Source organism: Mesoplodon densirostris, chromosome 7 (genome assembly GCF_025265405.1).
Source record: "Mesoplodon densirostris isolate mMesDen1 chromosome 7, mMesDen1 primary haplotype, whole genome shotgun sequence".
Taxonomy (NCBI): Eukaryota; Metazoa; Chordata; class Mammalia; order Artiodactyla; family Ziphiidae; genus Mesoplodon; species Mesoplodon densirostris.
This window is the reverse complement of record NC_082667.1, coordinates 72938307-72953148: the sequence shown is the minus strand read 5'-3', so window position 1 is coordinate 72953148 and position 14842 is coordinate 72938307. Positions and strand designations below refer to the sequence as shown.

Sequence of the window (14842 nt, the reverse complement as noted above, 5' to 3'; positions counted from 1 at the left end):
GCACTGAAAGGAGGCCCATGCAGCCAGTCAGGAGCTGAAGATGGGCTTTGATAAGTTCAGGTAAAGAATTTGGATTTGAATTTTGTTTTGAGTACAATGAGAAGCTATTAAGTACTCAAGTGATAAGATCCAATTTATTTAAATATTTCTGGCCCCTGATCCTAGGGAAATTCAGAATTTTTCTCTGCTCAGACTCCTCTTCCACAGCCACATGTGGGCAGCCCAGGCCTATCTTGGCGCTGTTCCCCACCCCTCTCTTGCAGGCCCAGGCAGAGTAGGGAGAGAGAGTCCAGGCTGGGTCCTCATAGAGATGAGCTTTTGGAGGTACCCACTTCTGTGGTGTGTGTAAAAGCCCGGGCTACCACCTAAGATTCAGTACCACCCACTGTAGCTGATGCTTCTGTCCCCCATCTTCTGCTGGCTGGGAGCCCCTGGCCTGGAGGAGAGGGGCAGTGAAGTAGGAGAAAGCAGCTGTACCCTTCTTGGAGCAGGTGGGATAAACTTCTGTAGCTGCTGAAGCCCAGCTGTGAGTCAGTGAGTGCAGGGTAAGCCTCCTAGGTTATTCTCATCTTTAATGAAATGCTCAGCCTAATTCTAGAGGGAAGAGGGTACAGCTAGGTGGACACAAGGAATCTGTATTCTGTACCCCTCCTCGTCAGCCCAGAAATCCCAAGGGCTGGGCCCAGTACGTCCTCTCTGTGTTGGGACAGACAGATTTCCCCCAACCTTCCAGAGTCCTTAAGATACCCATAGAAAAAGGCAAAGATACCCTGGCCCTCCTCTGAGGACCAATCAGGTGGGAGCTTCCAGCTTCCAGCAGCAGCTTCTCCCTCTGTGGGCTGAGGCCCTGGACCGTGCTGTTGGGCCTGGAGGCTGGAGGAGGGAGGGACCCAAGGACCCCTCGAGCCTCCACCCTGCCCTCTTACTCAGTCCTGGGCTGAAGAGAGAGCTAAGGATATAGTGCACAGAGATTCACACTGAGCTGTCCCAGGGAGTGGAATCTGGGGCTCCTGGCCCACCAGCTCCCCTGGGATTGAGGTGCTAATGAAACAGCTCTTGACCCTGACCTTGGACTCCCAGCCATTGACGTCAGTGAAGTTGAAATAATGTAACCCGATTCTCCCCTTGGGGTGGCGGGGGAGGCATACAGGGGCCTGGGAAGGGGAAGGAGTGACCAGAAGTCAGGGCCGACCCAGCTTAGGCCAGGACTGGACAAGGAAGAATTCCTTGGTGGTAGGGTGCTCCCGGCGGGTGGGATGTGCTATATGAGCGAGTGGCCTAAATCCTTTCTGAAAGCAGTTATCCGGCACTACAGCCACCATCAGGTAAGACAGTGGGCTTCTTCCAGAGCGGGGAGCTGACATTGGTGTTGCCACACTGGACACAGGCGACAGAGCCATGGAGGTGATCGGCAGCATGGCTGCCACGGGGGTGCATTGCTGTCACACGGGGGTTCACATGTATGATATTCGTGTGCATCCCTGTGTGCACACACATCACTCCACCTGGGGACGAGGCTCAGCCTGACCACATCGGATGCTTAGAGGTACTCCTGGGGCCACATCGGGGTGGTCTGCACAGTCTGATGTGTTGGAGTCAGGGGGCCACCCTGGCTCTGGCTTCCTTCCTCTTCTCACAACCCTGAGGAGATGTGGACGAGGTCCCCCAGCAGGGGCCTCCCCTTCCCTGGGATCTGCTATCGGGGTGCTGGGCCCGGAGTTGTAATTCTGCCTTTGGGTTTTCCAGGTGGATTTTCTGATTGAAAATGATGCAGAAAAGGATTATCTCTACGATGTGTTGCGGATGTACCACCAGTAAGTGTACTGGGTCCAGCTCCTGTGGGCTACCCTGGGTAACTCTGTCTTCAGGGGAACCTGGGATGGATTGTTCTGAGACAGGAGGACCTCCCCCTCTTATCCTGGGGGGCTCAGGGAGGCTGATGCTCGGTGTTCCTGGGAATCAAATAGACACGCCACTCACTTGTCTCAGCAAATATTTACACAAATACACTGTGTATGGCTCTGTGCTAGGGGATAGGGGTACACGTATAAGCAAGACAGACTGGTTGCTGCCATCTAGTTGCTTACAGTCTGATGGGGGAGGCTGTCAAGTAGCCAGATAGGTTCAACAGAGTGTGATTGCTGGGATAGGACAGGAAATGCCAGCTGGTCCCAGTGCCAGCGTCGGATGTCTGTTATCGCTCACCCGCTTTTTGATTCATTCAGCAACGTTTATAAGCTCCTGCCACTGGCCAGGCACCATGCAGAATGTGGAAATGAATATCTACTTCCTTTCCTCAACTAACTTGTGGCTTAGTTGGGGGAGATGGATAGACACTAGTAACACAGGAACTCTAATACAAGTTCCAGTAAAATAACTGCTGAGTAGAGGTAAAAGCAGGAATGTAAAGAAAGGAGTTCTCAGTTCTAACTGTGGGGGGAGGATCAAGAAGGCTTGAGCTAGGTTTTTGAAGGGTAACAAGGATTTTGCTGGGTGGAAATATCAGGGAAGGACATTCCAGGATGAGAGATCAACATTAGCGACGCTTTAGAGATGTGAAAGCGCAGGTTGTGACTGGGAGGTGATGAGTGATCTGGGGGAGTAGAACTGGGACACACAGAGACCGTAACAGCCACCAGCCTGGGCAGTGCCACAGAAACAGGTCATGGAGGCCCTGAGCCTACCAAGAAGGATGGACTGTGTCCTCTGGGCAGTGGGGAGCCATCGAAGGGTTTTGAGAAGGGGAGCAATTTACATTTTAAAAGAAGATGGGCTGAGAGTGAGCCAGTCACCTGGCAGCTGGGGAAGTGCTGGCCCCAGACGTCGAGGGTCTGAACGGTCTGAGGTGGAGGCTCGTGAGAGATAGTATGAGGCTGCAGCTCAGAGCAGGAAACAAGGGGATGAGAGGGCTCACCGCCATCTCACAGAGGTTTCCTGTCTGGAAGGATGCTGGGCTTCAGAAGTAGGCAGAGCTGACTTTGAATCCTGGCTTGATTTCATCCGCAGGATGGGTTAACAACCCCTACTTCGATGGCTTCCTTGAGATACTTACATGGGAGAACAGACTCTTCTGAGGCACCCGACCCATCGTTAGGGGCTCTGGGCTTTTCAGGAGAGTTCTCCTCAATTCCAAGGCCTGGGCCCAGTGGGTGGGGACCCAGCCCAGGACTGCTTCCTCTGGGAATCCTTGGGTCTCAGAGGTCCTGGCTAAGGGGGAGGCTTCAGGGTCCCTGTGTCTCTGCAGAACTATGGACGTGGCCGTGCTTGTGGGAGACCTGAAGCTGGTCATCAACGAGCCCAGCCGCCTGCCCCTGTTTGATGCCATCAGGCCTCTGATCCCACTGAAGCACCAGGTGGAGTACGACCAACTCACCCCCCGGCGCTCCAGGTGCGGAGGGAGCCGCAGGCTGGAGGCGGGGGTGGGAGAGGTCACCCTGGGATGGACAGGGTCGCTCACGAGTGGATGGGGAAGCGCTGGCCATCAGGCCAGAGCTGGGCCATCACCGGCCCCTCCTCCCTTGGCAGGAAGCTGAAGGAGGTGCGTCTGGACCGGCTGCACCCCGAAGGCCTCGGCCTTAGCGTGCGTGGTGGCCTCGAGTTCGGCTGCGGGCTCTTCATCTCCCACCTCATCAAAGGCGGCCAGGCAGACAGCGTCGGGCTCCAGGTGAGTGAGCAGAGCTCGGGGGATGTGGGGACCAAGCCCTCAGGCTTCCTGCCTCCCCCTCATTCACTCACTAGGCTGTGTGGTGTAACATGGTCACCTCGCCCTTCTGAGCCTTTGGGAGAGGAAAAGGGTGACATATCCTGACACATTGTCCTCGGGCCTATAGAAGTCTGGCTGCAGGCACTTGCCTGTTTTCTTTTTTCTTCTTTCAATTTTTATTGGAGTATAGTTGATTTACAATGTTGTCTTAGTTTCAGGTGTACAGCAAAGTGAATCAGTTACACATATACATATATCCACTCTTTTTTAGATTCTTTTCCCATATAGGCCATTATAGAGTATTAGGTGGCGTTCCCTGTGCTGTACAGTATGTCCTTATCTATTTTGTATATGGCAGTGTGTTGCCTGTTTTCTTGAGTGGAGCTGAGAACCTGGCTCCCGGCTGTTGCTGCCCCTGCTGCACTGCACCCCACCTCCCTTATGTCTGAAGGAAGAGCATAATTATGTCCTGACACCTGAAGTTCTGGACACATAGCCTTCTCCCTGGAAGGGAAAAGGGAATACTGACATAGTGCAGTGCTTCAGAGCATAGACTCTGGAGCTGGAATGTCCTGGCTTTGCTATTCATTAGCTGTGTGACTTTGGTGAAATTACTTAACCCCCTGCCTCAGTTTCCTCATCTGTAAAATGGGATGATGATAATACTACTTACCTCATCAGGTTGTTACGCCAGAATAAATGAATTCATATTACAAAGTACTTGTATCAGTATCTGGCACATAAATGCTGTGTGTCACTTTGCAGAAAACAACATGTATTTTATGCTCCCAGAATATATATGATTTCTGTTTGTGTTTGCTTAAGGAAACACACACACACACACACACAATGAAAAGCAGTTACTTGTTGGAGAGGGAACTGGAGTGGATAGGGGATAAGGTGAGATTGAGTCTTTTAAGGCTACATCTTTTAATATTATTTGGATTTTGAATCACATGAATGTACTATTTTTTTCTAAATTTATTCTTTTTATTGAAGTATAGTTGATTTACAACGTGTTCATTACTGCTGTACAGCAAAGTGACTCAGTTATAAACATATATACATTCTTTTTCATATTCTTTTCCATTATGGTTTATCACTGGATATTGAATATAGTTCCCTGTGCTATACCATAGGACCTTGTTGTTTATCCATTCTATATATACCAGTTAATGCTGTGTGTTTGTTAAGCAAGCAGAGAGGGAGATTTAATAAACACCTATAATGTGCCAGGTAACATGCTGACAACCAGTTCTCATTGTATGCCTTGGCTTTATCATCCCCATTTTATAGAGTTGATAGAAGATCGGGGACTTGACTAGAGTCACACAGCCAGTAAGTGGCAAAGCCAGGATTTGAACCTGGGTCTCCTGACTGCCAAGTCCAGGGATCTCTCTTCAGCACCCCAGGGGCCCCTCCCTTGGGGTCGCCACACCTCAGTGTCTGGGCAGAGATGGGCAGACGTCCAGGTCTCACTCCTGCAGAGCCCAGAGTTGTGTGTCTTTATATGTCCAGACAGAAGAGGCCCTCCCACCCCTGCCCAGAGCTTCCAGCATGTTTGTTACCAGCATCCCAATCTGGGCTGCCAAGCCAGGGGCTTCAAGGGCCCTGAAGGCTAATGGTACTAGACACCGTGGAGTGGGAGGTGGAAACTGGGAGCTGACAGACATTGCTTTGTTCTAAATCCCTGTCTCACGGCTCACTGGTAGCGTCTGAAATTTCAGCCCCTTCATTATTCCTCTCCTGTGCCACACATTTTCCAGCCCAGAAACACAGCCAGAGAAAAAACATAATGAGCTCTTCTCTTGGCGTCAGCTGAGCCCTCTTTTTTTTCCAGGGTGAGGTCTCCTCCTAGGACAAGCATTTCTCAACGATTCCTCCATGATTGGGGGCATCAGGGCATTTTAATGAAACTTAGACTTTTACCTTCCTGCCTGTTTCTCAGGCTTATGAATTATCAACCCTTTCTCGGGTTAACGGGCTCATCTCTCCTTTGTACCGCTGTCCCTCAGATCGTCATTTCACTGTGGCCCTTGCACAAAGGGCCTTTTGCAGGGCTCCACGGGGGAGCGAGAGGGAGAGGAAAGCCAATCCTGCAAGCTGAGCCGGGGGTTGTGTGGGAATCATTCCACTGGGGTTCCGGGCAGGTTCCCTTTTGGAACAACACAGGGAGCTTCACTCAGAGCAGCTTGGGGAAAACATCTGCATCCATTCACCTGTCTGGGTGGGGTTCATGTTTCTGGGGAGATCGCATGTCTGAGGGTGGGGGAGGGGCACGTTCAGATACAGCCTGACTCAACTGAAGGTCCCGTTGATTTGACCTGTGAGGCTGGGCCCTGAGTGGCGGGCTTGGACCCAGCCCTGGGACTCCTCCATCTCTGCACTTGTCCCCCTACTGGAGTTATTTTAGATTTTTGTCCAAGTGTATCCTGTCTGAACCTACATCCTCTGCCCTGCACAACTTGCTGTATAGTCCAGGGCTAGAGAATAATCCTGTGTGCCTTGGTTGTCCCAGCTGTAAAATGGACAGAGTTATCCCTGCCCTTCCTATGGGACTTGAGGGCTCTGTCAGGTGGCAAGGATCCAGAGAGGACAGGACACAGGGAACTGCAGCCAAGCTTGGCCAGAGTCCCTTCTTTTCTGCTTCCAGACACCCAAGAGACAACACTTGTCTGTCAGGGAGCCCTGATGTCAAATCTCAGCAACACTGTTGACTAGCTGGATGACCTTGAGCAAGTCACCTCACCTCTCTGAGCCTCAGTTTCCTCATCTGATTAACAGACACGCAGAGTTGTGGTGAAGAACTGGTGCAAGGAGGCCATCCAGCCATTCTCCTTCCATGAGAAGTCCCCAGAAACCTAGAGGGGTCCTTAGTGACCACCACCCCCCCGCCCCCGTGGCACCTCTTTGAGCCCCTTGCCAGACCGCTGAGAAGACTGGGGTCTGGGTCCAGGTGTGGAAGGGAAGTGTTCGGGTGACAATAGGGAGAAGGTGACTCTGGGGGGTGTTGTAAAGGGTAGGTGTTGGCCCGGAGGACCCCTTAGAGGCTATGTGCCCACCCAGCCCCCAGACCTCACTGAGAGTCAAGCTGCGTCCCCTACACGTACCAACAGGTCTCTAAAGGGTCAGCATGTGTGGTGTGAGGTAGGCCGCCAGCTGACCTGCCCTGGCATCAGGCTGGAGAGGGTCAGGTCGTCCACGATCCAGTCCCTGCTCTGTAGCTAATGACTGTGACTGTGGACAAAACATCACCTCCTGGGCCTCAGTTTCAACTGATGTCTGAGGATCCTTCCAGCCCTGTAGTCATTAAATGGGGAGCTTCAGGACTGATCCCCAGGGCCAAGGTGCTCAGAGGACAAAGGCCAGGGAAGAGCTGCTTGAATCTTGTTGGAGGGTCGCCCTTTGCATGAATTCCAGAACCTGATGGTGCCCCAGTGGGTGGAAGGGACAGAGAGAGGGTACAGAATCCTGACTTCTCCTCCCAGCTCTGCTACCCGCTCTCTGTGCCCCTCGCCCCCATCTTGGTTCCCCCATCTGTAAAATGGGCAGAAAGACTCCTGGAAAGCAGGCCAGGAGTATCTGGCCATGAGCCTGCCCAGCTGCCCGATGCTTCCTCACCCTGGCGCATCTTCTCTCTGCCTGTGGTTAAGGTAGGGGACGAGATCGTCCGGATCAATGGGTATTCCATCTCCTCCTGCACCCATGAGGAGGTCATCAACCTCATCCGCACCAAGAAGACTGTGTCCATCAAAGTGAGACGTGAGTGAGACCAGAGCATGGGCGTGCTGACGGTGGGGCAGGGTGGGGCACCTGGTGGTACCCAGCTCCTAGGGGAGGAAGGGAGGGCAGAGGAGCCATCCTAACCCCCGTGCCTTTCTCCCACAGACATCGGCCTGATCCCTGTGAAGAGGTGAGCAGGACCCTCCTCTGCAGGCAGACTCCTCCCTATGGGCTCAGGGTCCTGGATCAGCCTGGGGTCTGGCCAGCACTGCCCCTGGGCGAGTGATGGTGGAGGCTTCAGATGGGGAAGATTTGGATTTGGGGCCTGGTGCCTCAAACATCTCTCCCTAATGACCCGTCTTCTACTTTCCCCTGCCGTCAGCTCTCCTGATGAGCCTCTCAAATGGCAGTATGTGGATCAGTTTGTGTCGGAATCTGGGGTAAGGGTCAGGACCGCCGGTGATGGGGGCTGGATGGGGTAGCTGGTCCTGAAGGAAGGCCTGCTCTAGGGATGTGTTCTCAGGGGCTTCCTATAGGCCCCCAGCACATCCAGAATGCCCCTGTGGGTGGTGGCCCAGCTGGTATAGACACACACTCCCAGGGACAAAACGGCAGTCGGGCTCATGTGGGGACAGCATTGCTCGCCCTGAAGGCCTTATGAGCACAAGAGGCCCGTTGCACAATGCGGACACCCGGTGACCTTATCGTCTTCCTCCCTCAGGGTGGACAGACCAGCCTGGGCTCCCCCGGCAGTCAGGAAAACAAGGAGAAGAAGGTCTTCATCAGCCTGGTGGGCTCCCGGGGCCTTGGCTGCAGGTGGGTGGCAGGTACGCCCCGGGGCTCACTCATGGCCAGCAGACCACAATAGGTCCCTCACACCACTCCCCTTTCTCACTGCTGCTTCTGAGGAGACTTTTGTCCACTAGTGATGACACTTCTTGGTGCTTGATTTCCCCTCTGAGCTTCACAACAGCCCTGTAGGGCCAGAGGGACAGCTCTAACAGGCCCATTTTACAGAGGAGGAAACTGAGGCCCAAAGGCAGAGCCATGTTCCTTTGGTGGGCCCTCAAGTCATGCAAAAGGAACCTGTCAAGCTGATCATCTCTGTCACAGTGCCCTTCTCACTTATTACCTTGTGGCTTCCTTAGGAGGCAGCCGGGGAGTTGCAAACAGGCATTGGGTCTCATGGGGCATTCTTGTTAAGCACACAGGTACTGCAGTTAGAGATCTAGGTTCCAGGCCCTGCTGTGCCACCTATGAGCTCTGAACCTTGGACTAGTTACTTAACCACCCCGACCCTCAGTTTCTTTTATTTATTTGTTTGTTTGTTTGTTTGTTTTGGTTGCATCAGGTCTTAGTTGCGGCAGGTGGGCTCCTTAGTTACAGCTCACCAGCTCCTTAGTTGCGGCACATGGACTCCTTAGTTGTGGCATGCATGTGGGATCTAGTTCCCTGACCAGGGATCAAATCCGGGCTCCCTGCATTGGGAGCACAGAGTCTTAACCACTGTGCCACCAGGGGAGTCCCCTCAGTTTCTTTCTCTATAAATCAGCAGTAATAGTCCCCATATCACAAGGCTGTTGTGAGGAAGAGTGAGATGACAGAATGAAGTACCAAGGTTAGTGCCTGGCAGGTAGTAAGCAGTTCGTAAATATTAGCTATTATTATTTGTCTTTTTTTTTTTTTTTTTGACCGCACCACAAGGCTTGTGCGATCCTAGTTCCCCGACCAGAGATTGAATCTGGGTCCTCGGCAGTGAAAGCGCAGAGTCCTAACCACTGGACCACCAGGGAATTCCCTAAGTTATTCTTCTTATTTCCATTCCATCACATTTATTCAACACTTTTCTGACAAGCATAAGTGATAAAAAAAAAAAGTCCATCCTTTCTAAGAAATTATAGCTTAATATAGAAGCCAACCACATAAATAGTTACAGTATTGAGGGACTCTGTCATGGAGCTGCATTCTGGGTCAGGCATGGCAAATACGTTTTCTATCCTGTGCTATCTCTAATCAATTAGTGGTGGCTGCCCTGGAGTACTATTTTGAAAAGAACTTTAATGCTGTATCTAGGCGTAGGTGGAAAAGAGTGTTGTGATTGATTAGTGATATCTGCCACAGATCTGGGAGGGGAGATTAACAAACAGTACGAGTGCCATCCTTGCTGTAGGTGTTTTAGGAGCACGGGGAAGGGAGCAACCAGCTTAGTCAGGGGATAGAATAAGGAGTTTGGTTAAAACCTTGTAGAGGAGATAACATTTGAGTGTTGAGGAATGCATAGGAAAATGCTAGAAAGAGAGAAGAAACAGCATAGGCAATATGTTGGATGAGAGGTTGGGTAGGGGGAATTACAAGTAGCTTTCTGTGGTTGTTGCCACAGGGAAATGAGGCTGGACAGGTAGACAGAGGCTGAACAGGTAGATGACAGAGGGCTTGGGTACTGAGCTCACGCGTGACCTGGACACACAGGCCTAGGGGGCCGGTCATTGAAACTGAGCAAGCACTGAAGAGCAGAGGCTCACCTGATCTCCCGCATCTCCCACAGCATTTCCAGCGGCCCCATCCAGAAACCTGGCATCTTCATCAGCCACGTGAAGCCTGGCTCCCTGTCTGCTGAGGTGGGGTTGGAGGTGAGTGACCCTGGGCCTGCCCCAGTGGGGCCCCTGTGGGATGCAGGGTCAGACTGTGATCACACAGGGATGGAGCACGTGCTTTCCCACACAGCCCTCTCTCAACACTCACTGGCTGATGATTCCTACTAACCCCCAAAGGGAAGGCTTCACAGAGGGGGTGACATTTGAGCCTTTCTACAGCCCTTCTCCAGCTCTGAGAGCCTTCGGTCCTGAGCTTGGGATGTAGTAATAATAATCAGAATTGACATTCATTGAGCGTTAACTGGATTGGACATTGTTCTAAGCCCTTTAAAATGTATGAGAACTCTGAAAATTAGGTACTATCGTTAGCCTCATTTTACAGATGAGGAAACTGAGAGCCAGAGAAAGATCTTTCCAAGATCATGTACCTAGTATGGCAGGGCGGGGATTCAAACCTAGGTGGTCTGATTCCAGAGCTAGATAGAACTCTTAACCTCTTCTTTGGACAAGTTATTTCCTCTTTCTGTGCTTCAGTTTCCTATCCTGTAAAATGGGGGTACTAGCCTTCCTTCTGGGGTCATTGTGTAGATTAAATGTATTAATACATATGCTTAGAACTGTGTCTGGTACATACTGAGGGATCGATTAATGTTAGCTATTATACTAATTATTATTATGACTCCACACAGAATCTACTATATGAGAAGCTTAAAGGCTCCTATGTCTACAAACTGAGTTTTTAAAGCAAATGTCATAAATTCAGCCAAAGTAATGAACTTCTAAAGGTGTAATATTTGACAACTGATGAAAGAGATACGGGGTGGAGGAGCCCTGGGAGGAGCCCATTGGAACTCTGCTCTTTGGGAAGAGTTGAGGCACAGCTACTTGAAGACCCAACGTCTGATGCTGGCCTCCAGGGGGAGCTCTTCCAACAGACTGAGTGTACAGATAATGCAACCATGCTGATCCCTCTCCATTTCTCCACCAGACAGGGGACCAGATTGTCGAAGTCAATGGCATCGACTTCTCCAACCTGGACCACAAGGAGGTGAGATGTGGGTTTTTCACCTTCTGGCTGTGATCCTCTCTGCTGTCCTCTTCTCACCTACGTCCCCCTTGCCACAATGTCTGAAACCTTCTGTGCTCTCCAGAGGCCTCAACTACTCTGATCTGTCAGGTCTCAGCTGACTCTCTGCCTGTCCCCATAGGCCGTGAACGTGCTGAAGAGTAGCCGCAGCCTGACCATCTCCATCGTAGCTGGAGCTGTAAGTCCAGAACGAGCTGGTGGGGGCCCCGTGACCCCTGACCTGCAGCCCAGATGCTCAGACCCCTGATCTCTGCCACACACTCGTGGGAAAGGCCAAGGGGTCTCCCTCCCTGAAGCTCTGATAGCAGCTGGGGAGGATTTCTGCCCAGCCAGAAGCTTGGGTCAGACAGAGCAGGAGCCACAATGCCTGACATGGGGTCCACAGAGATGAGAAGGCAACCCAAATCTTGGCCCTCAAACTCTGGCAGTGGACTTCTAGGTTCCCAGGGGACTGAGCAAGGCACCTCTTTTCTCCCCATGAGGGCCGGGAGCTGTTCATGACAGACCGGGAGCGGCTGGCAGAGGTCCGGCAGCGCGAGCTGCAGCGACAGGAGCTTCTGATGCAGAAGCGGCTGGCGATGGAATCCAACAAGATCCTCCAGGAGCAGCAGGAGATGGAGCGGCAGTGAGTGTGGCCAGCCAGGAGGCCCCTGCCCTGCCCTCCCAGACCACTGTACCATCCCACCCACCTTTCTTCCTGCCCACTGCACCCTGAGCTGGCTTTATTCTCTCCCCCAAGACCTGTCTTCAGACCAGATGGGTTCAGTAATGCTCAGTGGAAGCATCCCCTGCCTCCAGACCATGAGGCTCCTCCCTCCTTGTCAAGGAAAGCCCTTGATTTCCAAGACCCAGGAATATGGAAAATGAGGATGCTACTAGCAATAACTAACATTTGTCAAGTACCAGCCACGTGGCTGGCATTGTATTAGGGCCTTGTTTATGTTCCTCAACTGAATTCCCATAATAGCCCTGGGAGATAGATGGTATTAACCCATTTTATAGGTGAGGAGACTGAGACTCAGAGAGGTTACACCACTTGTGTACAAAGTCAGACATGGCTAAGCTGTGGAATTCATACCTGGGCAGTTTGGCTGCCCCATCTATGGTGCTAAGAACTACTCCCGACCAACCCCAGAGTGGCTGGGATGATGACTGAGAGAATTCATAAGTCAAAAACTATTGTCAAAACCCCAATCCAGATACATTCTATGAGCATAATAAGAATTTGGGAAAGGAAAGTGGACAGGATCTTTCCACCTCTCCCATCACAGAATTTGCCTGAAGAACCACCCTGGGTGGTACCTCTGCCCATTACCCTGGACTTGATTAGCAGCCCCAGCTTTGCCCCTGGGGTCTGGGGCCCTCCTCTGGGAGGACCTCACTCAGTCAGTCACTTTATGCTGGCGTTTAGAGGTGGCTGCATGGCATGTGGCCTGCACTGAACTGCCTCCAGTCTCCCGTGGTGCAGAATCTCTGCTCAGCAGTGCCAGACGAAAACACACAAGAGCACAGGATCCAGACTTTTTTGGACCCTCTTTCCCAGCATCCAAATTTGGTCCAGGCATCCTTGGAAAGGAGTCTGGAAGAAATATTTAAAACTTTTCTCAAATCAGAGATTAGCTGCAAGGAAGAGTTAACTTCTCTGACATAGACTCCAACATGCCAACTTGCATTTGTGTTTCAGAAGGAAAAAGGAAATTGCCCAGAAGGCAGCAGAGGAAAATGAGAGATACCGGAAGGAGATGGAACAGTGAGTGCCTTGGCCCCACGTGTTTGCACACACATGTCTGTGCGTGGATGTGAGTGTACTCGCAGGAGTGCGGCCCCAGAGGCCACCTCCAGGCCCAGTTTACCTGGCCCTCTCGTCCCCTGGTGGACCATCCTTTATTTGTAGTCATTCCATAATCCTAGTAAAACCCATCATATTAGGGTAACTGGAACACAGTCTTGTAACTGTCAGGGTGGCATTCACACCTGATTTAGAATACAAGTGCCAGGGACTCATCTTGTCACAGCTAGAACCACGTGGCTTCTCCCCAGGCTGGTTGGCGTTCCCCAATAGGCTGAAGGCAGGCCTGCGAAGGTTCTGACTCCAGTCACAGACGTGGGGGGTCATATTTCAGGATCGTGGAGGAGGAAGAGAAGTTTAAGAAGCAATGGGAAGAAGACTGGGGCTCAAAGGAACAGCTCCTGTCGCCTAAAACCATCACCGCCGAGGTGCACCCAGTATCCCTTCGCAAGCCAAAGTGTATGTATCATGTGCCAGGGGAGAGGGGGCTTCCTTCTGGGGCCTGGGAGTGTCTAGACAAAGATAGAGGTCTCCCTCCACTCACCACCACCTGCCCAGGTGAATAGGCCATGGCTCTCTCTTCATGGAGGGGCCGCCAAGTGCCAGGTGCTGTCTGCCAGGGCATTGGGATGGGTGGGATCTGCCTGCCCTCCTTGTCCTGGGGGCCTGCTGCCAGGCTCTCCCCCATGACACAGACTCAGGCATGTGCCCTTGGACTTCTGAAGAGGGGCTGGAGAGCTGCGGCAAAAGCGAACTGCTGATGGGATTATCATCCTAGTATGTCAGGTGTTGTGTCCTCCTCTTGCCCGGTTCTGAGTTGGGGCTGGGGTAAAACAGCAGCAAGAAAGAGGGGAAGGGGCTCACGTGAGAGAAGGACTCTGGTGGTCCAAGGCTGATGAGCAGTTGTGGGAGGAGCTTACCGAAGTGCCCCTACCACCTGCATCCCTGTGTGTGGACTGCAGTCATGCCACTCCGAGGATAGAGTCGGGGAGAGAACTGTGTGACCCTCCCAGGCACCAAACTGCGGCCATCCTTGGGCCTCAGCAACCTCTGCCCTTCCCATCTCCTTTCTTCCTCTGTCCTGTGTTCCCACGTCCACTTGCAGCCCAGGCCCCCACCACCTGCTCCCACGTCCACCTGCTCTCCACCCCAACTCCCAGGATGTCATGTCTCTTCAAGGGGCAGCTCACACCACCAGGGCAGATTTGGGGGCTCAGTCTCAGTGCTTCTTCAGTGGGGGTAGTGGTGGCGAGCCAGGAGCCAGGCAGCTTGGGGGCCGTGGCGATCACAGGTCCAGGTTGCCTGGTTGGGCCTTTACTCTGACTTTACAGCTGTTTCGACTTGTACTTGACACAAGGCAGATTCTACTCCAGCTGACTGTGCTCAGCCGACCTTGAACCCTCCAGATATGAGGCAAATCTGCACCCAAGAACCAAGGTTTCCCCCACCCCCCCCCTGTGCAGCAGCCATTTGGGATCCTGTGGTGGGGTCCGGAAAGCTTTGGCCCCAACTTTGAATCATACTCGATCCCTAGAGGGACATCAACTTGCCAACCCAGGCCACTTGGGTCAACAAGAGGCTCAGGGCATCTGGATCATTCCATGTCACCCCTCCCTGGTGCAGGGCAAGCATCTCCCAGCACATTTCTTGCTGGCACCGGGGCAGTGTCATCTCGGGTCCTCTCCGAAGGACAAAGCACTTTCTCATCAGCTGCCCCCGTGACATTCGGTATGAGTTGAGGATGTGGCCAGAGCTAAATTCCCAGCGAATAATCTGTGCTTTAGACAGGTAGCTAATTTGCTCTTTGGAGTGAAATAGGAGCTTCTGAAGGAGAGAAATCGATTTTAATTGCTTCTCATGAAAGTAATCCTAGTCAATTTAGTACCTTCCTAGAAATTGGGTCTTGGCCTCAAAGCAAACACACCCTCTCAGGAACTGTAAAAAAT

General features: G+C 52.2%; 1 protein-coding gene across 1 annotated transcript in view; it reads left to right on the top strand.

Moving 5' to 3' along the window:
* USH1C (USH1 protein network component harmonin) overlaps positions 1-14842 on the top strand; it is a 51316-nt gene that overhangs the window by 9409 nt on the left and 27065 nt on the right. The window contains exons 2-14 of the mRNA XM_060103956.1: positions 1747-1814; positions 3245-3388; positions 3526-3664; positions 7357-7465; positions 7592-7616; positions 7809-7866; positions 8148-8242; positions 9972-10056; positions 11009-11068; positions 11229-11285; positions 11590-11732; positions 12792-12857; positions 13231-13355. Coding sequence (XP_059959939.1) covers positions 1747-1814; positions 3245-3388; positions 3526-3664; positions 7357-7465; positions 7592-7616; positions 7809-7866; positions 8148-8242; positions 9972-10056; positions 11009-11068; positions 11229-11285; positions 11590-11732; positions 12792-12857; positions 13231-13355 — 1174 coding nt within the window. The remainder of the gene's footprint in view (positions 1-1746; positions 1815-3244; positions 3389-3525; positions 3665-7356; positions 7466-7591; positions 7617-7808; positions 7867-8147; positions 8243-9971; positions 10057-11008; positions 11069-11228; positions 11286-11589; positions 11733-12791; positions 12858-13230; positions 13356-14842) is intronic.